The sequence below is a fragment of the Diaporthe citri genome (assembly GCF_014595645.1).
Source record: "Diaporthe citri strain NFHF-8-4 chromosome Unknown scaffold_4, whole genome shotgun sequence".
Classification (NCBI taxonomy): Eukaryota; Fungi; Ascomycota; class Sordariomycetes; order Diaporthales; family Diaporthaceae; genus Diaporthe; species Diaporthe citri.
In genome coordinates this window covers 3,136,776-3,161,611 of record NW_025064849.1, presented here as the reverse complement: position 1 = coordinate 3,161,611, position 24,836 = coordinate 3,136,776, and the positions used below count along the sequence as shown (strand labels likewise).

General features: G+C 54.5%; 7 protein-coding genes across 7 annotated transcripts; 4 read left to right on the top strand and 3 right to left on the bottom strand.

The window, feature by feature from the left end:
• Positions 1 to 233: 233 nt before the first annotated feature.
• Positions 234 to 906, top strand: INS49_010023 (uncharacterized protein; the record flags this gene model as incomplete). Its single annotated transcript, XM_043170749.1, has 3 exons — positions 234 to 620; positions 717 to 806; positions 862 to 906. 3 exons carry the CDS (start codon positions 234 to 236, stop codon positions 904 to 906), a joined length of 522 nt encoding a protein of 173 aa, XP_043025314.1.
• Positions 907 to 1,448: 542 nt separating this feature from the next.
• INS49_010022 (uncharacterized protein) lies at positions 1,449 to 4,711 on the bottom strand (the record flags this gene model as incomplete). The annotated part of the gene is made up of 4 exons (XM_043170748.1): positions 1,449 to 2,113; positions 3,658 to 4,227; positions 4,315 to 4,323; positions 4,399 to 4,711. 4 exons carry the CDS (start codon positions 4,709 to 4,711, stop codon positions 1,449 to 1,451), a joined length of 1,557 nt encoding a protein of 518 aa, XP_043025313.1.
• A 798-nt stretch (positions 4,712 to 5,509) lies between these two features.
• On the bottom strand, positions 5,510 to 9,961 carry INS49_010021 (uncharacterized protein; the record flags this gene model as incomplete). Its single annotated transcript, XM_043170747.1, has 4 exons — positions 5,510 to 6,413; positions 6,472 to 7,595; positions 7,649 to 9,798; positions 9,880 to 9,961. The coding sequence occupies 4 exons, from the start codon at positions 9,959 to 9,961 to the stop codon at positions 5,510 to 5,512; spliced, it is 4,260 nt and encodes a 1,419-aa protein (XP_043025312.1).
• Positions 9,962 to 10,902: 941 nt separating this feature from the next.
• INS49_010020 (uncharacterized protein) lies at positions 10,903 to 13,148 on the bottom strand (the record flags this gene model as incomplete). The annotated part of the gene is made up of 2 exons (XM_043170746.1): positions 10,903 to 12,248; positions 12,686 to 13,148. 2 exons carry the CDS (start codon positions 13,146 to 13,148, stop codon positions 10,903 to 10,905), a joined length of 1,809 nt encoding a protein of 602 aa, XP_043025311.1.
• A 3,592-nt stretch (positions 13,149 to 16,740) lies between these two features.
• Positions 16,741 to 18,675, top strand: INS49_010019 (uncharacterized protein; the record flags this gene model as incomplete). The annotated part of the gene is made up of 4 exons (XM_043170745.1): positions 16,741 to 16,785; positions 16,980 to 17,050; positions 17,127 to 17,643; positions 17,698 to 18,675. The coding sequence occupies 4 exons, from the start codon at positions 16,741 to 16,743 to the stop codon at positions 18,673 to 18,675; spliced, it is 1,611 nt and encodes a 536-aa protein (XP_043025310.1).
• Positions 18,676 to 19,412: 737 nt separating this feature from the next.
• Positions 19,413 to 20,855, top strand: INS49_010018 (uncharacterized protein; the record flags this gene model as incomplete). The annotated part of the gene is made up of 1 exon (XM_043170744.1): positions 19,413 to 20,855. One exon carries the CDS (start codon positions 19,413 to 19,415, stop codon positions 20,853 to 20,855), a length of 1,443 nt encoding a protein of 480 aa, XP_043025309.1.
• Positions 20,856 to 22,511: 1,656 nt separating this feature from the next.
• Positions 22,512 to 24,101, top strand: INS49_010017 (uncharacterized protein; the record flags this gene model as incomplete). The annotated part of the gene is made up of 1 exon (XM_043170743.1): positions 22,512 to 24,101. The coding sequence occupies one exon, from the start codon at positions 22,512 to 22,514 to the stop codon at positions 24,099 to 24,101; it is 1,590 nt and encodes a 529-aa protein (XP_043025308.1).
• Between the last annotated feature and the right edge of the window lie 735 nt (positions 24,102 to 24,836).

Genomic DNA, 24,836 nt, shown 5'->3' with positions numbered 1-24,836 from the left:
GTACAGCATGGCTGGTAGGATTTGTCGATGATCCACTAGGTTATGTAGTCTTAGCCACCAACGGGCGTCTCTTGTCTTAGCCAACAAACTACTTTCCTACGTAGATAAGTAGATACCTGGTGTGTCCTAAGAACAACAACACATTGCGCCTCTCTCCTCTCAACCACTGCTGCATCTTATGCCATTGCCCAAACATGCAATCGCTTCTAATCCTTCCACAGGCCCTCCTGGCAATGGCCTCCTTCCCATCCCCGATCCCCTTCCCCTCTCTTCCTTCACTTTTCGCACCCGGCGCCGACCTGTCAGCACCGGACCCCATCGCAGAGTCCCAGATCCGCAACACCCTTGCCACCTACACCTTCTCCATCGACTCCAAGAACTTCACCGCCCTCTCCTCCGTCTTCCACCCGGACGCCGTGGCCAACTACTCCGAGCCCATCAACGTCATCTCGGGCCTGCCAGAGATCACCGCCACGCTCGAGGCCTCGCTGGCACTGTTTGCGGGGACGCAGCATAACTATGGCACGCAGGCGATCCGGGTTTACGACGAGGGAGCATGTGCCAGGGCTGTTACGTACTACACTGCAGCTCATTTTGGGAAGGGGGAGGCTGAGGGCCAAGTATGTGGATTCTTATTAACTCTTTCGTCCCTTGTCGTTTTCATATTTGGTTTGAATCGCGAGGCTTCGATAAGCTGACATTGCTTTCCCCAAAAGGTGCTTTATGCATATGGACAGTATCAGGATTTGCTCACACCTTCGGAACAAGGGCAATGGCTGATTAAGGAGAGGAATCTGGTTTATATGGTAAGTGCTCAAAAGAGAAAAGTGTAGGGTGGTGTTCGCTGACTTGAAATATTAGGGGCCATTCGTTGGAAACCTATCGGCGTTTGTGGGCACCAGTTGACTTCGATTCTCAGATGGCTTGGAGGACAAGACAGAATAATTCAAGTTCAATGTTAGCTGCTTACTCTCAAGTAGGACTTGGTCGTATCAGCTTGATCTCCGGGTACGAGCCTCGTGTATTCTGGTCGAAGGCACACGAAGGTATTCAAACAGTCAAACAGTCACAAATCAGCACATCTCGAAATTTGCCGGCTAGCTGAACGAGTGTATTCTCTACAGCATCTATAGCAGTGGGGATAGGGTTCTAGAAACAAGACTGGACCCTAAGTGTGGTGTCTCGTTTTTAATCGGTTTACATATGCTTCTTAAGCAGTACGCATCCAGTCCCTTCATACAGTGATAAACGCTTGAACACCCCGCGTTTTTTTTTAAAAAAAAATTACACTGGACCCTAAAGAAATGCAATTGAACGATTGATTCATTTTCCATTCAAAGATATCTAGCCCAGATGCACACTATCAAAGTATACCCGGCTGTCTCGAAATCGTCCAGCGACCTCGGCACCACCATGGCCACGGCCGGAGCCACTCAACCCCCACCATGTTAACGCTTCTTGACAGGAGCGGCGGCGACCTTCTTGGCATGAGCGGCAGTCTTTCCAGCGGGTGCTCCTTTTCCAGAACCAGAGCTGGATGGCCCGGCCGGAGAGCCGCCCTTGGGCGGGCTCTGGCTGGGGCGGCCAGCCGACAGCGTGCCCTTGTTGCCAAAGGACGACCCGGAGGAGGAGGACGAGGAGCTGGCGGGGCGGGGCGGGGCGTTGCTGGGGCCGTACCTGCCGTTCTCGAGGAGGGCAAAGGTGCCCCTGAGGCCGGCCGCGACGTTCGTCCTCAGGAGGTTGAAGTCCGGGGCGACCCACCTGATCCTGGCCTTGTCGGCGGGGGTCAGGACGTGGCTGGCCAGCACGGCCGTCTTGAGGGGCGTGTACCAGCTGTCGACGAACCAGTTCTGGGTGGCGTTGTCGGGCCCGGCGGCGGCGATAACGTAGATTGCGCCGGGGGTGTTGTGGATGTGGTTGGCGAGGTTTGTGATGCACGTGTTGTAGTCTGCGCCAGTCACATGCATGAGAGTCGTGATACCCTCCGCCGTCCAGGTCGCGATCACGTTGCACTCGGACAGACCCCAGGTGTACAAGTCTCTGCGGTTGCCGACGATCCACTGCCGCATGGGCACTTGCAAAGTGTTGGCCGACGGCGAGACTGGGTTCTGAGCTGATGGGGCCATGGTGAGAAAGGAGATAAGGTGTAGCGGGTTTATTGGATGGTTCGGGTCTTGTTTCAAACAAGAGTAAAGAATATTAAATCAGATTGGCTTTCGAGCTTCGAAAAGTAAGTGAATAAAGTTCTGTAAAAATGATGCTGATGGATAAGACACATCGATAGCGATTGATGGTTGAACCGCGGTCCTTTATACACGAGCATCTACACGACGAACGGTCTATTCGAGACCGTCGTCGCTATCACCTCGACATAAACCCTCACATCCTGCTTGTTGTCGAAACAGATCAAGCCACCTTTCTGGCCGTGTGCTGTCAGCCTCACTGGTTTGGTTGCTGATTCCGGTCGCCAAGGGAAGATGTAAAACCGTGAATAGCATCAAATCTGATGCATACACTTGCACTGGCCGCTCAAGGATTGCTGCCCTCGGCCTCGGACCTATCCTTCCGAGCCTCGGACTTCGAAATACTAGGCCCAGTATGTCAGAGTCTTTTGCTGGTCTCACGAGACCCACAGGCGTCGGATCGTAAAGCACGATGGGTGTGAGCACAGGATTGCCGATCAGGTCTGGAGGAAGCGAGCGTCGTCCGATTGAAGATGCGATCCTGTTTTGTCAAATTAGCGGGTTATAAAAAAGGCGTCTACGTAAGATCAGTTAATCCAGGAATAGAAGTGAAGCATCAGGGGGACAGAAAGTCTACTGGGGCTGAGCGCTACCGACAAGCGCTGCCTACCCAACTCCCAATGTAACCCTACGCGGCCCACTTAAGACCTAGGCATCTACATAAAGGCCAATGGCTGTTATTTAAAAGAATAAGACGAGACTTGAGCGATTCTGGTGTAAATCGAGGTCATATGAAGTTTGGCATGTATTTTCATGTTCAATAGACAGTCCTAAACGTTGCATAAGGCGCTGATAGTTTACAGCGAGCCCATGCCCTAACTGTTCACTGCACACGTATGGATGAACTGGTCCATTTTATGAAGGAATAAGAACAGAGGGACCAAAGCGAATATCGTTCTAGGGGCGCAAATCCGCTGATACCTGTGCTCGCCATGTGTTGTGCCGGAGATGTAGTTCCTCTTATTGGTCCAGGCATACGGAGTTCGGCCCACGTTGGCTTGGAAGTCAGTGCTACCTACACGCGACAAAATGGTGCCTTGCAAGGAGACCTCACCCCCCCCCCCCCGGGGGGGGGGCCGGACCCAATTTCGGTGACTACTCGAGAAAACTTCAGGTTTCTTTTGAAGCCACGAAATATTGAGAGGCTCTTTACGTTCATGCCCAAACAGGAGTTGAATCAAGTCTAAAAGATAAATCAAAAGGCTTCTGTGCAAACCAACAGCAGAATTGAGAGCTCGGCTCCAGACTGGTTCTCAGTTACGCCAAATGCTGAGAAACAAAAGGGCCCATAGCAGCACGGCTCAAGGACATCACCCTCACAATATATACATCGACAAAGACCCTCCATCATCCCCTCACATCCCAGGCAGACCCAACCCATTTCCGACCTGCTGGCTCCCATCCTGCCCCTTACCAGCCTTCACAACCGGCACATTGCCCATACCCTGCATCATCGCATCGTTGCTCATCAGACCCAAAGCGCTCTTCTGCATGACAAACATGGCAGCCTGAGGCGCATTTCTATTATACGTCAGGTGGTCAAGCGTGATCTTGTCGCCGCCCTTGGCACAGATATCATCCTGCGCGTTACACAGGCTCAGCACCCTCGCCTGGTCGACTCCAGCGACGGCGGTGCCGTTGCGCGGGTCGCCGAAGAGGACGACACTGGAAACACGGGAGGCGACATTGACATTGTTCGGGGCAGTGGTGGTGTTGGACATGGCCGCCACCTTCTCCATGGCGTTGTGGACGACCTGTGCGCCCTGGGAGTAGCCTGCCATGATGATCTTCGAGTTTGGACAGGCGGAGGCCGTCTTGTTGGCCAGGTCTGCCATCACGCCCGAGCCGAGCGGTGACCCGCCTGCGAGGAAGCCGCCGATAGAGGCCGGGTATGGGACGCCCTGGACGGCCATCGTCGACGTCCCGTTGATGTAGTTGCGTAGCGCTGTGAAGAAGGATGGGCCTGTGTACAAGCCGACGTTTCCTAATGTGGTGGCTTATCAGTCCCATATCCGGACGGTAGGCACCACGGCAAGCGAGCACATGTATAACAGGAGGATCGTAGACGTACCAAGTTCCGCTGTACCGCGGGCAAATAACACCGCCATATCCGGACACGTGACGGTCCCATTCGCAGCAACGGCGCTGACCGTACCATTGACCCCAGCGGCATTATCGTCGTCGTCATCGCCCTTATCACTGCTAGTCACGTTGACGCCCAGCAAACCAACGAGGTCGTTCTCATTCGTGGCGTTCTTCACCTCCTTGATCACCGCCACAAACTGGGACAGCAGACTCGCCGTGTCGTTGACTAGGTCGGCAAAGTCATCGATCAGATCCCCCACCGCGCCAGAAAGATCTCTCTCGTCATGATACACTGAGACGGGGGCGGCGAGGCCAAAGTGGTTATGAGATGATATGAGGAGGAGGGCTGGTAACAAGAGCCGCGACGGGCTTGGGCGGCGCATGGCACCTGATTTTCGGCCGACGAGTCGGCGATGTTCGTGGTGGTGTGTGCGAGATGAGTTGCTTCCTAGTGTGAGGTGAGGAGTGAGCAAAGTCTATTTCACAGGTGTGCGCTCGGCATGTGGCACACAGAATTCACATGTTATGACCGCTCATCCGAGTCCTGAGAAATGGACGGGTGTACACATTGTCGATTGACAGACGGGGAGGGGGAAAGCTAAGATGATCACATCGAACACCGAGGACGAGATGCGCTGCCCCCGTTTCCAAATCATAGAGGCAGTGCAAAGCGCTTGAACGTGAGTGCATTGCACGACCGGGCGTCATCCGATTCGCAAGCTTGTCTTCAAGTGTTGGGCGACGAGGTGAGGGGGTTTCGCAGAGGTTAGAAGCCAAAGTGTCGGAGCGAGGCGGGAAGCGTTTCATGATCGCCTCCAGTCCCGAGGCCCCATGCCAGCCAAGCAGACTTCCGTCAAAAGTTCGGAGACAGGGGTCATCCGACCTGGGGACCAATGGCAGAGTACTTGAGTTCCTGCAAAGTCGAGCGAGATCGTCTCTCGTCGTCTTCACGAACGACAATCTTGGCATGGGCAGCGGCGCCGATGGCACAGCTCACCAGCGTAGCACTCGCAGTGAGAATGAGTTAGGCGCGTAGCGAGTCCCAAGGCTTGATCAGCTTCCATGGACCTTGGGAAAATCCGTTGTATGTATTGCTGCCTTCCGCCATGCAGATTAATCATGGAATCATCAGTAGTAGGTCGCTCGCATACAGTCCCCTCCGGCCAGCACCTGCTCACCCATCACCGGAACCCGCTCTTCACCTCCAGTCTCGGCCACTCAACAAGCACTTCCCCGCCATACAGCTCGGACACGACCCTCGCAATCCTCTGTTCCACCTCGTTATAGTACGATTCGCACGACTTCGTCACCTTCAAAGCCAGGCTGTTGTTCTCGTCAAAGTGTTTCTCAACCCGCTTCCTCAGTGACTCGATGCCCTTCCTCACTTCTTTGGCATCGTAATGCAGCAGCACCTTGTCAAACGTCGCCTTGCTGTTGGAAGGCTGGGCAGCAATGGCGGCGGGGGCCTTGCCCGACTTGAGCTGGCCCTCAATGTTTTCGAGTGTGTCTAGGAGCTTGCCAAGGGGCCGACGCATGACTGCGTCGAGGTACCGCGTCATATGCTCGTTTATCTCGTCCGAGGCCGCACGTTTCCATTTCTCGAGTGTTTCGTCGTCCCGTGTCTCCACCTCTTCGATGTAATGGTTCATGTTCTCGATAAGCAAAATGTGGTAGTTAAGCGCCTCCTTGTCCTCCGGGTCAGCCCCTGCACCTGCTGCTGTCACGCCCACTGCTGGGTTCTCGCGTGCGATGACCTTGAGCGACTCGAACATAGACCTTAAGATGCGGTCATATTCGCGGTCGACGGTCCGGCGGACATTGAGATTGGGGTCGATCCCGAGGAGCATGTTTTCCACGGCCATGCTGAAAGGCGGGAACACTTTCATGAAGGAAATGACGCCTTTTCGCTTGTTGATCTTGACCTTGGTGTCCTCGATAGCCCGTATTTGCTCCTCGACAAACCTCTTGAATTTGACAAGTAGGTTGCCGTGGACCTTTTGCAAGGCACTGTTCAGAAAGTCTTGGTTGGACTGCTGGATATCTGCGAGCTTGCGCTCCAGGTTTGCCATGACCCCAACACCTTGCCTATCGAGAATTATTAGCAAGAAGCCTAAAACGCCCACGGAAATCCAACAATACTTACAGTGGACTCTGTACCAGGACCCAGTCAACCATGTTGCTCAGATCTTTCTCGAGGAACGGGAAAATCACTTCCATCGATCGTGTCACTCGTCGCGCTAGATCTCGATCCGGCTCCATGAGTCTGTGTCTCTTAAGATCATTACCCCTGCGAGCCCCAGGACTGATGGAGGCAACGGCGTCTGGGAAGTCGATCTGCTCGAGGGTGGTGGCATGGAAGAAGTCGATGACGAAATTCTGCTCCATCTCTACCAATGGCAGGACATCGTCCAGCACATTTGCGAATATCTCATATGGCGAGCTTCGTGATAAGTCGACGGCGCTGCTGTTCGCGGATTTGTTGGGGCCTTCCCCAAGAGGTGAGCGGATCCTAGCGAGCGTCTGGCTCCTCTTTACTGTGAGCTTTCGGGCTGCTGTAGCAAGACCCTCTTCCTTCTTCTCCTCCTGAGAAGAAAACAAGAGCGCCTCCTCCCCAGTTGGCTTTCTGGCGTTCCTCTTCCACGAATCCAAACCATCACGGAACTCCATCTTGTACGTTGGGTGAGCCGCGTCCTGGTAGATCTGTATCAACCGATTCCAAACTTCGAGATCCGCATCCCTGGTATAGAGCATAAGCGGGTCGTATTTCCAGAGCATGTCTCGTCCAATATCGTGGTTGTGAGGGTCGATCTTCTTGTTCAATGCGCCCTTGAGAGCCCTCCGGACCTCATCGTTTGCAACATTAAACTGTTTGGCCATGAAGTCCACGAGCCGCTGCATGAACATGGCGCTTTCTTGCATGTACATCTGTCTTTTTTCCTGCACGACTCGCATCTTCGCATAGTCGCCGTTGAAGTCAATAGCTTGGTCGCTACTGCCGTCTCCGGTCTTGGATTCATCGTCAGCACTGCCCATGCTCGGGTCAATTTTGATCATGGCCTTGTACAGGGTGACGAGTGCCGTTTCGACTTCTTCAACACCGTTAACAGTTTCGAGAGGGGCCATTGATAAGGCCTGCAGGTCATTTGCAGTGATCGCACAAGTTTCCAAAAGCGACTCCAACTCCTTCTTGAGTAGCTTTTGATTCGCTGCCTGGACCTGCAGACCTTGGCCTTGAGCCTCGATATATGCAATGTCATCTTGGAGGGTCTGGGGCAGAAATTAGTCGCGTAGCAAGGCAGGACCGAGCAAGAAAGGCTTACAGAGAGTTCGACGGTATACAAAGTCAGGAGATTGTCCAGTTCGTCGCATTCGTCGACTGCTGCGTCAATGCCGGTTTTGATAGCATCAACACGTTCGTCCTCCTCCTGGAATCGAGCCAGCCAGCCCCCAGCTTGTGCCTTGTTCAGTTCTCTTTCTATGTCGAACTTCATTTCATCAGAATTCAGTGTCCGCATCTTGTCCCCTGGTACCCAGGAGAAGAAATCGAGCCACTCCGTGAACTGAGCTGTCTTGTTATCCAATATAGATGGGTCAACACCAAGCGTCGTGAGATACTTGAGGTCATTGCCAATCACAGCAGACTTCTTGCGCTCGTCTTTGACCTCAGGCTCTGGGATTTTCTTAGGCTCGTGTTTCGGCTCAGGCTTCTGGACCTTCGCAGTCTCCGGTGGTGCGGGCTCTGCTTGCGAGACCGTGACCTCAGGTACCGGCTCCGGCTTCTTCTCAATGGACTTTGGTCGAGGCGGTGCGGGAACGACCGCCGTGATTCCATCTGGACCGTTATCCTGTTCCTCCTTAGCAGCCTTCAGCAGTTTCTCGCCTGCTCCTCCAGCCCGAGGTTTGAACGCGTTAGACGCTGCCGCTGCTTTCCACAAAGCTCCTGCTAATTTGTTCTGCGACCTCTTCGCTTTGATCATCGGGCCTAGACCAGGACGGTGCTCCTCGGGTGAGACTGGAGAAATTATTGGGCTCTCAGCCGGTGTAGAAGCGGAAGCTGGCACTGTCGGGCTGTCATTGTTCCCCTCGTTTGTAGATACGGATAGGGGCGGAGGTGCAGTGTCAAGTGGAGGAAGAGGTTCGGTAGGTTGAGGTGGTGCCGGAGGTTCGACAGGTTCAGCGGCGATCTGGTCTATCGCCGAAGGAGGCTCTGTACGTTGTGGCCGGCCTGACGGTCTCCTCGGAGACATGCGCTCAATGCTCCTGGGTGGCGGTACCACCGGCGAGCTAGGCTCGATAACATCTCGAGATGGTACGCGGCGCAGATTCGCATTGCTTAAAGGAGCCGGCACCAATGCATCATCTGGTGGAAGACCGGTGGGCCTCAACGGGTCCATAGGCGGGCGTTTTCTCTCTGGTGGCCTGTCTCCCGCAGGCCTGTCTCCTGGGGTTCTTTCCCTTTCTCCCGATGGCCGGCCTGCTATAGGGGTCCTTTCCCTTTCTCCCGAGGGCCGGCCTCCCATAGGCCTGTCTCCTGTAGGCCTCTGGTTGGGATTCGGGGAGAAGGCGGGAGCTAGGGCAGGCGGAGGGAGATCTGGTGTCTTGTTGAATGGCGGGGCGCCATTCGGTCTCCCTCGCGACCTCGGCCGTAGACTTTCATCGCCGCTCCTATACGAGTTGGCAACCGAGTCCTGGCTCTTGTTGCCGGTGGCCAGCCTCTGCCTCAGGGGGGCTTCCTGGCTTCGTAGGTTTCGGTTCGAATCGACACTAGGGGCAAGACTCGAGGCCGGCGACGAGTTGCCATTAGGGGGCATGGGACTTCGTGAGGGTGTTCGCGTGTAGTCTGAGCCGGCGGCGCCATCAAGTCCATTGGACTGCGAGCTTAGCGCCTGGTTGGAGGCGGACGGGAGCAGCGGGCGAGCGGGCGAGGGCGGCGGCTGCGGTCTGCCCGGAGATGCGGACGGCCGGGCCGGGGAGGGACTGGGTTGATTGGGAGTCTGTTGGCTGGCTGCGCCCCGTCTGGCGGCTCCGCCGAGGACTTGATCGAGCTCGCGCTGGTCGAAATTGGACAAGGAGGGCACCCGACCGCCGGTGTACTTGCCGTAGATCTTGATCAGACTGGCAATGAAGAACTTCTTCTCCTTGTCAGTCTGTGCCTCCCAGTAATACGGCTTGCCCAGTGTGACAAGAAAGCCGTTGTCTCCAGCCCATTGTCGGAAGTCGGGAGGGGTATTAGGGCCGGTGTATGATTCTATCGCGGCCAGATCATCAAGATTCCAGGTTTTGCCGATTGAAAAGGAGCCGTTGACATTCTCTTTCGTCTTGTGTACTCGGACCCGGCCGGACTTTCGAACAGCGACGATGATGACACGCGGCTTTTCTGACTGGGGCGTTCTCGCCTGAGGGGGAGGAGGACTGGTTGGGTATTGCGAGAATTCTAGTATCCGCAGGTGTGTTATGTAGGTCTCGAGAACTGTGGTGGGTGAGAGGCAACAGTCAGCATGTCATGCGGAGTCGTGCAGATTGGAGGGGAATGGCCTGTTCCGGGGCGCACCTGAGCCATCGTCGTCCCTCTTGCTGAAGCAGCTCTCGATGATGCGTCGCTTCTCGTCCTCGAAACGCTCGGCGCGGCTCATGCCTGGGGCTGGGGCGGACATGGCGGCGAGCCCATCGGTTCGCAATCTCCGTCGAGCTCTGGAGCCGGTGGGATGGGTTGCTGGGCGCTTCAGCAGGCGGGGGACATCTAGTAAGTTGACTGATGGGGGATATTCGAGGACGGCCGGGCAGCAAGATGTACAGAATGATGTCGCAGGTCCAGGGTTGAGGCTTTGCTCTCGTTACGGAATGCGTCCATGCCGGCCAAGTGAGCTGGGGACCTTGGGCAGCCAAATGCCAAGTACCCTGGTACCGTAATACGTACCTGCCAGGCCTCTGTGGGTAGCGTTAGAAGAGCTCCAACCTGGCTGCTGCGCTACACCCTTTCGGGTACCAGGAGCTCAATGGGGGGCGGGGCGGAAACAATTCCAGAGATGGCATTCCATGGTTTCTTGCTCCAGACAACCTGCTGCACTCGCCCATCTCGACTGATAGAGAAGAGGCTCGTGTCAAACACAGCTTCAACTGCCCACGGATGAGGTATTGATCGCTTGTCTCGGCTGACTCGGCCGAGTGCCAAAGATCTTGGCGAGTAAGCGTCTCGCATTGATGGCCTTTGTGCAGTACTCTGTACTGCAGCACAGCAGTCACCCCTGGTAACAAGGCAGACCAGCAGCATGCACAACACCGTACAGCTCAGTTTCTGGCTGTTGTCACACGACGGCGACTGCCGTTCCGTTGCACAGGGTCAAATTCGATTTAGAGACTGACTATTCTGGACTGTGTTTATGCATCTTTGACTGGTTTCTATCACGGCCCGCTCACCTGTTCCCCCGTCCCCCTTTTCAGCCGAGTCCCACTCTATCCACGCCGCCGCCACGTCTCTGGCACCAAAGGTGCAGAGGTCGCACACATACTTGAGAGCTCAATCCACAGACCAAGTGCCTCCAGATATACATACATCCAGGTATGATCGCCTCGCTCAGACCAAGGTTACAGTCTTCCAATTCTTCTCGTCTTCTCGGATCTTGGACCCTTCTTTACCATCAAGGAACATCCACCCAGTTCTCTGCATCTTTCCCGTCTGCTCGTCTCCTGCACTCCTGATAACAAGTCCGTAGAGCGAGCTCATTGCCTTGTCAGCATCGCCGTCGGCCGAGTCTGACTCCTGACCTCGTTCCCCCTTATAACCACCGAGAAGTAGCACTTCGATTGGCCATTCCTTCCACTCGCTGGTACCAGTGACATCGGCGTGGTCCGTCTTCATGATCGTCCCGTTCTCAGACTCCGAGTAAGGCGTACAGACCCTCGGCAGCGGCCGGATTTCAGCTCGGCCGAGCCTGGCTTCGTGCTCATTCGACTCCAGTGTGCTGTGCCTGAGCTGAATGGCAGGCCCTCGGATCCGCACCCAGGCATCCTCCACCTCGCCGAAAGGGTTGGCCTCGTGCTTCAAGTCAACGTGCCAGTCCAGGATGTCAGCGATATCGACCCAGCCCGGATTTGGTCCCATGGCTCCGATCCCAGCATAACTTGCCCAGCTCCAGCTTGGCCCGATGTACTCGTCTTGGGATGCGGGTGCTCTCTCGCCCAGGCCTTGCCACGCCAGGCCCTCCATCATGGCCTTGCTCCAGATCCCAGCGACGTACTGTCCCCCGAATCTCTTGTGAAACAGTCTGGCAAGACCACTGATGGCTGGCAGCCTGTCGGTCGGCTTGCTCAGCTTGCGCCTTCCGTAGCCCCAGACCAGTGCGTCCCAGAGTCGTAAGTCCGCTTCGTAGTCGGGCAATGAGTCCGATGAATTACCAGTAGAGATCTCCAGGGAGGGAGCAAGCCTGTCATTCAACCTGCAGTGCCGCTCTTTCTTGTGTGAGCCATCCTCGGCGAAGATGCCTTGGTCACATTCGAAGTAAATCTGTCTGGCATTGTAATGAATAATACGCTTCGCCAGAACTCGTTCCTGCAGTGCCCAGCCTCGACGGGTAAGTGGCTCGCCGGGGAACTCGGTTGCTGTGAACGCCACCCGCTGGTCTGACTGAAACAACAGCATTGCATGTACATAGTCCGCCCCACCAGGGAGCTTGAAAACCGTCTTCGGGCGTGCCGTGCGGCTGTGGAAGATCCCACCGTTGCAGTCATCAGAGCGGTTGGCCGCTATGACGATGTGGGCATTCGAATACACATCGACCATTCGGGACGACTCACGAGCCCAGTCGCTCGCATCATCTTGACAGATACAAAGGCTATCGATCCACAGGTATCGGAGGCCCAGTCGTCGGGCTATGGTAACTGCATCGATAAAAGTCTGAGGTGTTTCACGGATGTCGATGCCTGCACGTCGGGCTTCCATGTTCTCGCGTGAAGTGAGATAGGGTGGTGATTTTCCCCACTAGGTATTCAATATCACTTTTTAGCCTCCGGAGACTTTCACTACATCGGGCTAATAAACCTACACAATAAGAAAGGGAAGCGTATTTCCCTCTCTGATGGGTACCATCAACCAGCCTGATGACGTGCCCAGGTGATCCGACATCAAGCACCCTTGTTGGTAAGACCGTGCTTTCATCGGAGCATCTTCCAGAAGTATGGTCAGTCGTACACTTTTGCAACCATGAAGCTACGAATTCTAGGCTGGGATCCGAAGCCGAGTGTGATTCCAGCGGGCGCACTAGGAACTGCTCAGCCAAATGACTTGCTAGTGATAGTCAGTAACTTCGTTCAGCTGACACAATCAATTTTCGAGTGTGAGTGAATGGGCCTGGACAGACTGGCTTCAGCATAGAACCTCACTGCCGCTAACAGGTACAAGTACTTGGGCGTGGCTGGGTTCTTCGCCCAGAGAAAAAAGCCTTGCTCTCCGTCGTCACAGGCCGTCAGCCAGAGCTGCTGGCCAGTGGGGATGGGTTCTCTCTGCAGTGAAAACTCGATGAAAGATTTGCTGTTCTTTGCGGCATCTTCCCAGCGGTCGATCCAGCCTTGCACGCCAGTCTGCGCTACGTTGCAGACAGGGCATGACCTCGCCGACAATGCCAAGGCCTCGAGGTCCTCGTGGAAGGGGAACCCGATCTGATCTGGGAGCTCTGCATCCGGGCTCGTGATCTCATCTCCTGCCTGGAACATGACCTGGATGCTCTCGGCACTGTCCGCGACTGTGGTCAGCCCCCGGCGCTCTTGGGGCAAGCGGGGCAAGGCGGTAAATGGCACCGTCAGACATAGATCGCACACCGGCATCGTGCTAGGTGACTGCGGGTGATCAAACTAGGTGCGATACAGCAAAGGAGAAAAGCACCGCTTCAACCACGAGCGGGTTTTACGATAGATAGGGTAGTCTGACAGCGAGGCAAGGAAGCGTCGCGCTGTCCAAGTTGTGTGGTCAATCACATAGCCTCCATGCGCCTCAGTAAGCAGTAGTCTACTTTGTCAAGGATCAGCCACGTTCTTGCACGTGGCCCATTAAGACCTCAGCGCCGGCAGTTGCAGTACATTTAGGCAGGATGTCTTATACTGCACGAGATCGCAGAACCTCTTATCTCTTCCCTTTAAAATCATGAGCCCTTGCGACAAACATGTACCAAAATAGTGTCCAGAAAACGCGGACTGGCAGTACTTGAATAGCATACTGGGTGCGCTGACTATTTATCATCTCAATATACACTTTCTGGAGTTACCAACTATTCGAGAAGGGCGGGTATTAACGTGATGTAGCCAGTAGGATGGTGCACGGGCATTAAAAGGACATTAAAGATATGCTAGTACTCGTCATCGTGCACTCAGATGCTCCGATACCTGCGACCTTCCTCCTTACGAGCCCACATGCTTCGTGTGAATCCTGAATTGAGGGACGCCATGCCTTATATGATCCCTGTTCTGATTGGATCCCAGATACCATTGACTGCAGAAGCTTGAATTTCTCAAGCAGAGCTCTGCTACTGGCGGAGCTCATGCTCCGAGGAAGAATTCGGCCATGTCGAGTGAGATCAGAAGTCATAAGAACAACAATGTCATTCTTGCAGATGACTTCCCCATCATTGGTTTTCGGAGACCATGATAAAGACCAAGCAGATAGGTAGATCATTAGACCCAAGAACCGCTCCATTTCTTGCCGCCGGTGTATCAAATTCGGCATTCCGCTATATTTGAACGCAGATTTAACCATGCTAACACTTAATTAGTGCTCGCAGCTACCAGATGGTGAGCTCCAGGCCGAGTGTGAACCACCTACACGAAGTTATGGTCAGATTGCCCTAGTGTGGACCAGCGATTGTCAGCTTTTGCCGCTCCTCTCAGTGGACAAATCATGGTTTTCATCTGCTCGTATAGGTCTAGGTCAAACGCCCTGAGGGTAACGAGGCGTCGATTTAGCCTTAGCGGACTCCTATCGGGATTGCTTGGACTGCGAGGCAAATAGCTTCTCGTACCACTGACTCGTCCCCATATATGCAGAGAATCTTCAAGTTCTGACGTACATTAGCCTTGCATTGCATCCCCTTCGAATCCATTCGATCCCTAGACCATTGACCGCACACTTACTTGATATCTATCTCCTTACATCTACATACCTCACCTCACTCACTCATAATGAGGATTTCCTCTCTCTCATTCGCCTTCATCGTGGCTCTTGCCGGCGTTATGGGCGCGGACGAACCCCGTGGCATTTGCGGCCTTGACAAATGGGTTTGGAGCAAAACGTACTATATCACTTTGACCGATGTTGGCGATGATAAGGCCGTAGTCTGTCCAAAACTCTGGAGGGAACTAAAGAAATGTAAGTAGCTTCCAGATATAGTTCAGCCGTCTTAAGAACAGACACCTCCCATCTATTGCCTCTCCCTCGAAAGCCTTATCAGGTTGCAGGTTTTAAAACAGGCTGTATACATAATGTGGCATGGCCCTCCCCATGTTCGAATGGAATTTTTCGTGGTGCTTTGGTAGCTGACTTCCAGTGCTGCAGTCAAGCCCCGCTGCTATGTCCATGGTGATGCATACTGTGGGCAATCGTTTGGATACAAAGAAGGGATCGAATGGAGGTTCAGAACCAGCCTTCTTTGCAGTACAGGCCGCGTTGCCTGGGCATACTGGAAGGCAACCAATAATAAGTACGGGGAGTTGGACCAGGGTGGCTGTGACAACTGAGAATAGTGGCATTTGACGTGGGTGAGGTGGCAATGGCCAAATGATTGCTTTAATTATGGATTTGCAACGTCCCAAGATAACGGGGATCGTCGTACTGACTGCCAGAATGCACGTTTCCGTGGCTAGAATTTGTTCCAGCCCCATGTCCCTAATTCATGGTCTCAATACGCGAAGGTCTGACAAATATATATCCAATTCGCCCATTTTCCATCCAGGTCAGTTCTATACACAATGAAAGACAGTGAATTGAATGCCCCCGATCCATCAGAGCACAGCTGGTAATGCAAGACACTGTTTTTAGCCAATAAGGTTTCAGAATCTCTTGGTTTTTCTGCCACTGGTGACTGCATACGTCCTGGAAAATAGATAATACATGTTCTTCTGCTTCATCCGTGTGGCATTGCATACTGTCTGGCATCTCCCATCCCATCTCCTTTTGCTATAATTGAGATGTGTGCAGCCAGAGCCTCTGTCTTTGGATAAAAATGCCCATAGACTTTGAACAGGCTTCTGCTTTTCCTCACATGCCTGTGAATTCAGCCTAAAGCCTGCCACAAAACTTGAAAAACCGAGGGTGCGTTTACAGTCGTACAGCTACATGAATCGAATGCTAGTCAATGGCATAAGTGTTTGCTGGAACATCCGCAACGCACATCAACAACTGCTTAGAGCAGAGACAGATCACATCACTTACCCTGCTCCACAAAACTGTGATGCTTTGCCGCGCCGCGGCGCAGACCCACGCTATAGCCCCTGACGGCCAGACGATACTGAACTGTTGGTTATACTCCATCATATGCTATTTTTACCTCCGGCGATCGTGATTCCGATACGCTGCCCCGACGGGCGATGGTCTTGGTCATCGTCCGGCAATGATACGCGCAGTTCTTGGACGAAGTTGATAGTATTTGGTCTTTTGACCGGCGTTACTATGTCTCTGAATAAGGTGGCCCGCCATAATGTCTGTTTCATGTGTAGACGTAAGTTAATTCAAAGGCAGCATACTCTGCCGACCATAAAAGTTTCAATCATACACCTAGGTGGGGCATCAGAGTTAAACTGTCGTGCAGAATGCGACCTTGTTTTCCCTTCCGTGCCATATTGTATGCCTAAAAACGCCGGCTGCCGTTGAGGTTGCAGTCCGGTGTACCAAGCTGCAGATTGTGGCGGAAGGGAGTCACCTTACCCGGGAGGTGCTAAAAATCCTGCGCCGCGCCTCGCCGTCCATTCCTTTTTCTTTTCAACACACTGTTGGCTCATGCACGTGCATAAGCGCTAGGAATAAAGGCTGCCTGAGCCAGGATCGCCATCCTTTGTATGGAGCTACCTGAGAGGGATTGAAAGGCTCCTGGCGCCAACACCCGCTGGTAGGGCTCACATACCAGATTTCTGGGATGGTGAATTAGCACACGTTGGTTCATCCCAGGCGCCTTGTGAAATAACGTTTGCTTACCTGCGGACCCTTGGCACTGCACCTATACTTTGTCGCTCCGCTCGAACTGGGTTCATGGGTGCATTACCAGTTGGCCCAGCTCTTAAATTGGTTTTAAGCGCAACCCATCCCCTCGGTTGCAACGACCACGTTAGCCATATGAAGGCTTCTCCTGTGACTCCGATATAGTAGACTGTTGCATCTCTGCTTTCGGAACATACAGATACGAATATAGCAGTATTGCAGTCATCTCACAGTATGGCACCCCGCGTTGCAGTCATTGGGGCCGGCCCCCTTGGACTGGTAAGTAGCTCGTACGATCTTAACCCCCTCAAGAAGTGACCTCTCCCATCTCCCATCTCCCATCTCCCAGCTGTACCTTTGCCTCAAAGCTTCTGTAAGCTGCAGGTTCGAGACAGGCCATGGTAACACTGGGGCCCGCTCCTCTCGTCGAAGTACTTCCTCGGAGCTTTGTGAGCTGACTTGGAATGCTGCAGATGGCTGTGAAGAACATGAAGGAAGATGGACTGGATGTTACGTGTTTTGACGCGAGGTCATGGATTGGAGGGTCAGTATGATTGGATTGCCTCTGGCTTGACATTGTCTTACCCATTGTGAGCAAATTCTTACCACTGAAAACCCAGTATATGGAATTATTCTGAGGATGAGAGTCTCTCTGTGGCTGCAAACACAATATTCAATAGCAGCAAATACAGGAGCGCGGTATCAGACTACCCCTTTCCCGGCGGCACGGATGATTTCCCGACATGGCGTCAGATGTGGGAATATCTGCAGGGCTACGCGGACCATTTCCAGCTGCGGCCGCACATCCAACTCAACACACGTGTGACGGCCATTACACGCGACGGCGACACATGGGCGGTTGAGGTCCTGGTCAAGGATGGATCTCCTCGTCGCGAGTATTTTGACAAGGTCGCCATCGCAAATGGGTCATTCACGGCACCTAAATGGCCTAAGCTCCCAGGCATCGAACAATTCAAGGGAAGGACTCTGCACGCGATCAACTTCCACCGGCCCGAGACTTTCAAGGACCAACGGGTATTGCTTATTGGTCTCCATGCTACCGCACAAGACGTCGCTTCGAGTCTTTTGGGACATGCTGCACAGTTGTATGTAAGCCACAGGAATGGTGTTACCTTGGTATGTTTCGAAAAGGCCCCGGCGTGTTCTTTGCACCTCGCTGATGAAGCGCAGCTCCCACGGTATGACCCCAAAGGCGCTGTGTTCGACGCAGCTTTGACTCTCCACCTCACAAAATTCATGTTGTTTGCGACGACGTGGTTTCCCAATGTACTGAACTGGCTGCTGGACAAGTTCATGATTGCCGCATCCAAAGCAGCGTTCCCCAAAGTGTCAAAGTCATGGAACTTCTTCCCAGCTCCATCCATCGCCACAACAGCGCCTTTGATCGCGGACGAGATCTACCCTCTACTAGAGTCGGGGTTTTGCGAGCCAGTGACTACGGTGGCCAAGATCACGGGCCCGAGGACGGTCGAGTTGAAGGACGGCCGCGTCTTGGAAGACATAGATGCTATTATCTACACCACAGGCTACGACCTCTCAACGCCGTTCCTCGACAAGGAACACAGTCCCCACGTCACACCAGGCAGCCCGCCTTACTTGTATCGCGGCACGTTCTCGCTCCACGAAGACCCCAAGGTCCGAAACTCGATTGTATTCCTTGGCTACGCCGCGATCTTCTTCCCTGGTTTCGTCCAGCATGAGCTCATCATCATGGCAACCTCGCAAATATGGTGCGGCAAGTCTAGCCTGCCTCCACTGAGTGACATGAAAACCTGGTACCGTGGCTTCATGGTGTGGCGCCAGAACCTTCTTAATCGTCAGAAAAGTGAGGCCACATTTTACACGGTCGCCCAACCACTCACAGACCACATGCGATGGCTCGAGGAGACTGCCGGCACGGAAGTGTTCGACCATTTTGGATGGTTCAGCCGCAAGGCTTGGTCCTTCTGGTGGAATGACCGGAAGTTGTACAATCTATGTGCCAATGGTCTGTTCACCCCGACTATCTGGCGACTGTTTGAGACCGGAAAAAGAAAGGCCTGGCCAAAGGCCAAAGAGCAGATTATTCGTGATAACGAGGCAGCCCAGGCGCAGGTTCGAGCTAGATCTGAGATGCTGAAGCATGCGGAAGACAAGAAGACCTTGTGAGCGCATTTGGATCATTATGTATTGGATATGGTTGGTCAGAACCTAAAGTTCATGGAACGTAACACAGATTTGTGTCTCGTGCGAAACCGTAGCGGCTTTCAGGTCCGAGGCAGGTTCAGAGGCTGCTGCAATGGATGACGGGGTGTAACGACTCAGTAGCACCAATAGTGCTGAATTGCACTCTTATTTTTTCAACAGGCACAGATTCCAAATGGTCTGTCCTACCTGTCCAGCATTGCATGGGGCGTCGGAGCTTTCCTTCCATTCAGGCTTCCTTGGTGCATGGGTACCTGCCCGCAATGACCCTTCCCTGAGCAGGTACTTGCCAACCCAGAACAAAGGTCAACCTCCATCATTCCTACCCTCTCACCGCAGTCGCGTCGCGTCTTGACGCTCTGGAGAGCTGCAATTCACCGTGCGGACCATGGAATCCAAGGTAAATAAGCATTCAACGCGTCCGGTCCTTGTCTCATTGAGCTCGAGGTGAGTTGCTTCCATGCTAACAGTGCCGCGGACAGCGAGAACGTCCTGTTGATGACATCGGCAACTGACTTCCAACCCACCATTGTGCGTCTCGACGCGAGCTCGAAACGGCGCCATGGCCCCTCGGAACGAGGAAAACTTGCTCAAAGTCTGCATGTCGCGCTGCTCAGGGCTCAAGAGCGATCTCAAATCCATCCCCCAAACTCGAGAACCTTAGCCGGCAGAGCAGAGCTCTTCGTACCTCCCTACGGAAAATGAACAGGGTATTGCGTCCACACGATTCCGACTCCTTCGAGTTTGACCCAACCAAGCACCCTGGCCTGAGTCTCTTGGCCGCATATCTCTTCAATTTGCGCAATACCTGTGGGTATTACGGAATCAACGACAAGACAACCTGGAGGCTTAACGACAAGCAACGGGACTCGGCTTTAAATGCCATCAACAACCCTTTTGAACGGCTTGCGGAAAAGCTGTCTTGTTTTACGCAGCAACTCAGGCTGATACTTGCCGATAAAAACATGGACGGCCAAGAAAGGGCACAGAACTTATGCGAGTGGGCCGAGTCCATGATTGAGCACTGGGGCTTTTTCAAAAGAGAACTTGGAGCCGCGAGAGGACTGGCGGCAGCAGCTTCTGCTGCGAGCGAATCTCGCCATCCCAACCTCGCCATGACAATGCCTGACACCTCGGCCAATTCTTGCAACTGCAAGATGGAGAGTTGCCACGAGCTGGAGAAAGCCCAGATCTGGGACAGTATCCGTGATAAATTGGCCGCAGAAGGGGTTGGAGACGATGCAGTCGTGAAAATTGCGGATGACCTAAAGGCTTTCGTGAGAGACCTGGTCCGAGGCCAACGCCCCGAAATCGCACCGAACGAGGCCGAGTCGTCCTGCCATGCTGTGAACACGAGCGACATTACGGCAAGTGAGGAGCTCGGTGAAGTTCGTCATTTCTCAAAGGATCTGCTTGATCCTAAGGCCATCTCCTCAAAAGTCACGGCGGCACTCGACAGGATCACCACGGACTTCCATCAGGTTGCAAACGAAGTCTTGGCAGTTGTCTTGCAGGATGGCGAAGACACGAAAATATTTCGCCAAGTTCTTGATGTGATTTATTTCACGGCCTGCCGTGATACTACTCGTGCCAAAGTTTTGGCTAAACTGGCCAAGCACGTCCAGGATCGTGCCACACCTCATATCCGGGAGCTAATGATGAGCAAGAAATGGGCCAAGGTGAAAGCTGAGGGTGGCGACAGCACCAACGCCCCTGGGCCCGTGACGAGCTGGTACTTGGGAAAATGTAAGAGGACATGGGCGACGGGCAAGATTGGAAGCAGCAAGCTCAGTGCCGAGGACTTCGCGTTTGGCCTCCCGCGTTTCATAGGCGAGCTTGCTAAGTCCGGCGTTTTCCAGGGCTATCACGTTCACATCTATATCCGCGACAAGTGGAAACCCATGATGGAAAGGGATGAATTCGTCGCTGTGTACCAGCTCCTCAAAATCACTGGCCGCATGTGCGAAGGGAAAAAGATGCGTGCCTGCTTCGAGAACATTGAAAGCCTCATCAAAAAGGAAGATACTCCAAGCTGCATCAAAGCATTGGCAGAAGAGCTCCACAACCTGAGGGAATCCGGATGGAAGTCCAAGGAGTCAGAGGTGATCGACCAAGTTGAGGAGGAGATGAGGAAGAAGACGTAAGCCGCGATGTACTGGCCACATTGTCGGGTAAGTTTGCATGACCGTTTGTGTTTGTGCGCATCGCATTTGTGTTAATCAGTTCCGGATTCACAGTCAAGTTTCCTGCCTGACAATAAGTATGGATGTGCAACATGCGCAACGACGGAATGCTCCTACGAATATGTGCGCGTTGGGGCTCAGCGCAGATGGGGGATGTACGTCGGGCGGGCAAAGGTGAAGCAAGTTTCAGGAAGACAGGTCACTCGTTGTGCGAGGCAAGCAGATGAAGTGTGTGCGTGACGGGCAGGGCTGATTTGCTATAGACGAACTATTGTTCAAATTGAGGGGGCGGTGATTACTGTCGTGTTGCCTGAAATGCAAAACTTGGGTTGCATTGGACGAAGCAGACACAATCAGACCGGTTCCCGCACCGAGCTTGCGGTTTGCATACCTGGGCAGCTAAGGCTTTCTAGCTTGGTCAATGTGGAAGGCAGGGCGCAAGGCACTCATGAAGTGTGGTCAGAAGCAGGCTTGGAAGACATCATTGATGTTTGTGAGTGACGGCTAAGATCCGGTCACGCGTTTCAAGCTGCCAAGAGACGCACCGGAAGTCGGGTATGATGTTACTACTAATCGTCTAACGTCTGTGAACGTTCGTGCGTCAGTAGGCTCACTAAGCAGCTCCTGGCGTGGATCGACCGTTTAAGTGTCAAATCTGAATTGCTCTGACAGTCTGGGCGAGCCTTGGCGTGGTTACCGTCAGAGGAGAACAAAGATGCGAGCTTGCACCGTCAGTCAAACTTCCGGTGGCCGTCAACATATCAGCCGACGACGTTGAAGGGTGAGACGTCGGACGGTCAACTGTTGTGCACATCTTCGGTGTAGCCTGTCTCATCAATGCCTCTTTTAGAGCTCCGTGACAGTCTGACGTGTTGCAAAGGGGGCTGAGGAGCGGCCAGCAGGATTCAGGAGTTTAAAATGTGTACCAGATCACCACCAACCGGCCCACGGCCGTCGGGGCTCGGCATGTGAAGGAAGTGCGCAAGGGCGTCCACCATCCCGCGAAACTGCGAAACTGTAACCGTACTGCGGCTTGCGCGTCATCCCGCGAGGCGGCAGGGAGTTGGGTGCATGCACTGCCGGACCCACCCATCCAACCTCTGGGACAGCCTTCCAGTCCACCCGTTCACCGTACCGTCAGAACCGTTACCGTATGCGTGCTGCGGATGCACATGCCAGCAGCCACATGCAGGTCCGGGGTGGGCCTTGAGCCCCCCAGCCCAGCCAGCTCAAGCCCAGCCCGGCCTGGAGTGCCTAACATTGCACATTAAATCTGGGACCACCAATTTCTGCCCCGTGCAGCTGTGCAATCAGCATCGTCGTCGAATCCACATGGGGGATCCTTGGGACCAACACCGCCGCCGAAACACTACTTACGGCTTCCGTCCGTGTCTGTCACGGCCTGCCCTCCTTTTCTGTCCATTCTCGTAGTCCGGCTCCTTCTTCGGTGCGCTACTTTTGTTTCGTCCCTGGCGTCGTAACAGTGGTGGTGTTTCTTCAACAACAACCCCTTCCATCTAATTATCCTTTCCGATCCCAACATCGAGTCACTCAATTGAGTATTGAGTCCCCATCGTGGACCGATTGCCCTTCTCGCGGCGCCAGCGCCCCGCCGTCATGAGCCCCAGGCCATCGGACGAGGAGCGCATTGCTTTCCTCGAGGACACCTCCTTCGATGGCAAGTCGAGCGACGATGCCTTCGACGAGATCCTCCTAAAGACCCCTAGCTCGCCCCGGCGAGTGCCCCAGCGCTTGAAGAAATGGCTGCGATCACGGCCACGCGTCTTCCGACGCCACGTCCTCCGGCACCCCTTGCAGTCGCTGCTCGCGACCCTGAAGATCCTCATTATCGTCGTCGTCGTACTATTCGTCGCAACCCCGATCCTGGCGCCCTCCTACACACGACTACCTCCACACTACAGCGAGCTGCAGGCACGATGCCAGGACCCCGAAGCCCGACCCGGCTGTGCGAACCCGTTCCACGAGAAGATATTTATATCCGTTAGCTTATACGACAAGGGAGGGCACCTTGCAGGAGGGCGCTGGGGAGAGACAGTGCTGGAGCTTATACAGATGCTGGGACCCGAGCACACCTTCCTGAGCATCTACGAGAATGACAGCCCAGGCGGCGAGGAGGCGCTGCAGGAGTTCAAGAGCAAGGTGCCATGCGCGCACGAGATCGTGTTCGAGGCACACGTGCCGCTGACGGGCTTCGAAAACATCACCTTGGTCGACGGCACTGAGCGGATGAAGAGGCTGTCGTACCTGTCCGAGATACGGAACCGCGCGCTAAGGCCGCTAGATAGGTTCACTAAGGAGGAGTCCGGCGTGGTCGAGTTCGACAAGGTACTGTTCCTGAACGACGTTGCGTTCCACCCCATCGATGCGATGCAGCTGCTGTTCAACACGAACCTGGGCCCCGACGGTCGCTCCCAGTACCTGTCTGCATGTGCTCTCGACTACAAAAACCCGTTCCTGTTCTATGACCTGTACGCCCAGAGGGATGCGGAGGGGTACTCTAATGGCGTGCCAATTTTCCCGATATTCACAACGGCAGGAAACGGGACGTCAAGGGCAGCCATGATTGCACAGAGCGACGCGGTCCCGGTCAGTTCTTGCTGGAGTGGAATGGTCGCCATGCAGGCCAAATACGTGCAGAACCTGAACGAGACTCTGCCAACCCCGGACTTCCAGGCTATTGGCGCCCACCAGATCAAACCCGACAGCCCGGAACCGGTCGAAGCGCCTGTGCGGTTCCGGTACGAACCGGAGGTTTTCTTCGACGCTTGCGAGTGCTGCCTGTTCCTGGCCGACGTCTCGACGGCGGCACGCCAGGACAACGCGGACGAGCAGGAGGTTTTCGTCAACCCGTACGTGCGCGTGGCCTACGAGGAGTCGACCCTCTCGTGGCTGTCGGTAATCAGGCGGTGGGAGAGGCTGTTCCCCATCCCGCACCGTGTCGTTTCATACTTCGCGGGCCTGCCCCGGAACAACCCGTACCGCGAAGTGCGCGAGGGCGAGCCGTTCGTCGAGGAGAGATGGAATGTTGGCGACAACGACTGGGAGCTGGTTAACCGCACGGGGCGGAGCGGGATGTTCTGCGCGGTGCGGGAGATGCAGGTGATCCAGGTCGAGGCGCGGACTGAGGATAGGAACTGGTATAATGTGCCCATGCCGCCCGGCCAGAGGCTCGACTTCCCTAGTTAGGAAGGGTCACGGTCGTCTCTTGCCTGGGCCTGGCGTTTTGTTTTCCTTACCTGTTGGCGTGGCTTCTTCGAATTTCCCACGGGAAAAGTACGGCGTTCAGGATTGGATCATACCCCGGGGGGTTTTGAGGTGTTTCGGTCCCTTTTTGGTCCGTTTGAACGGGAAGGCGCTGAGTTGATAGAATGCACAAAGAAAATGAGAATGCCAATGCTATCGTGTAATCCTCCTCCTTGGCCACAACAGCTGGGCCCCGCTGCCTGATATATAAGAACCCCCAAGTGCGTTCCTCAGGTCTCGCCCGCCCCTCCCCCGCGAATGGCGAATCGGGGGCTGGGCCTTATCCGGCGGCAAGCCGCTTCCGTCAGACGGCGAGGCGAGCGCAGCCAATCGCCCGGGCCTGCCCTCCGGCCTGTTGCACCCACTTACCGCTGTGGCTAGGCAAGGGCGGCACAGAGGGCAGCCCTATCTGTCTGCATATTGCCGCGGGGTCCATGAGTTAACCCCCGTGGGCGGGAATCGTTCCGCGCGTCAGCGGGCGGCTCTTTCTTTCTTTCTTTTCGTCAATGCGTTTGTGGCTCGCCCGACGAATGAGAATGGCATTCCGCCGGGCGAAGGGAGGAGAGAGACGGCCTTCCAGGTTGGAGAGGGGGAGGGGCATCCGCTCGCTTCACGGGGGTGGGCTTGATCAGGGTCTTGCTCCGTCTGGCTCCTCTGCCGGGCCCTTGTAAGCTACTG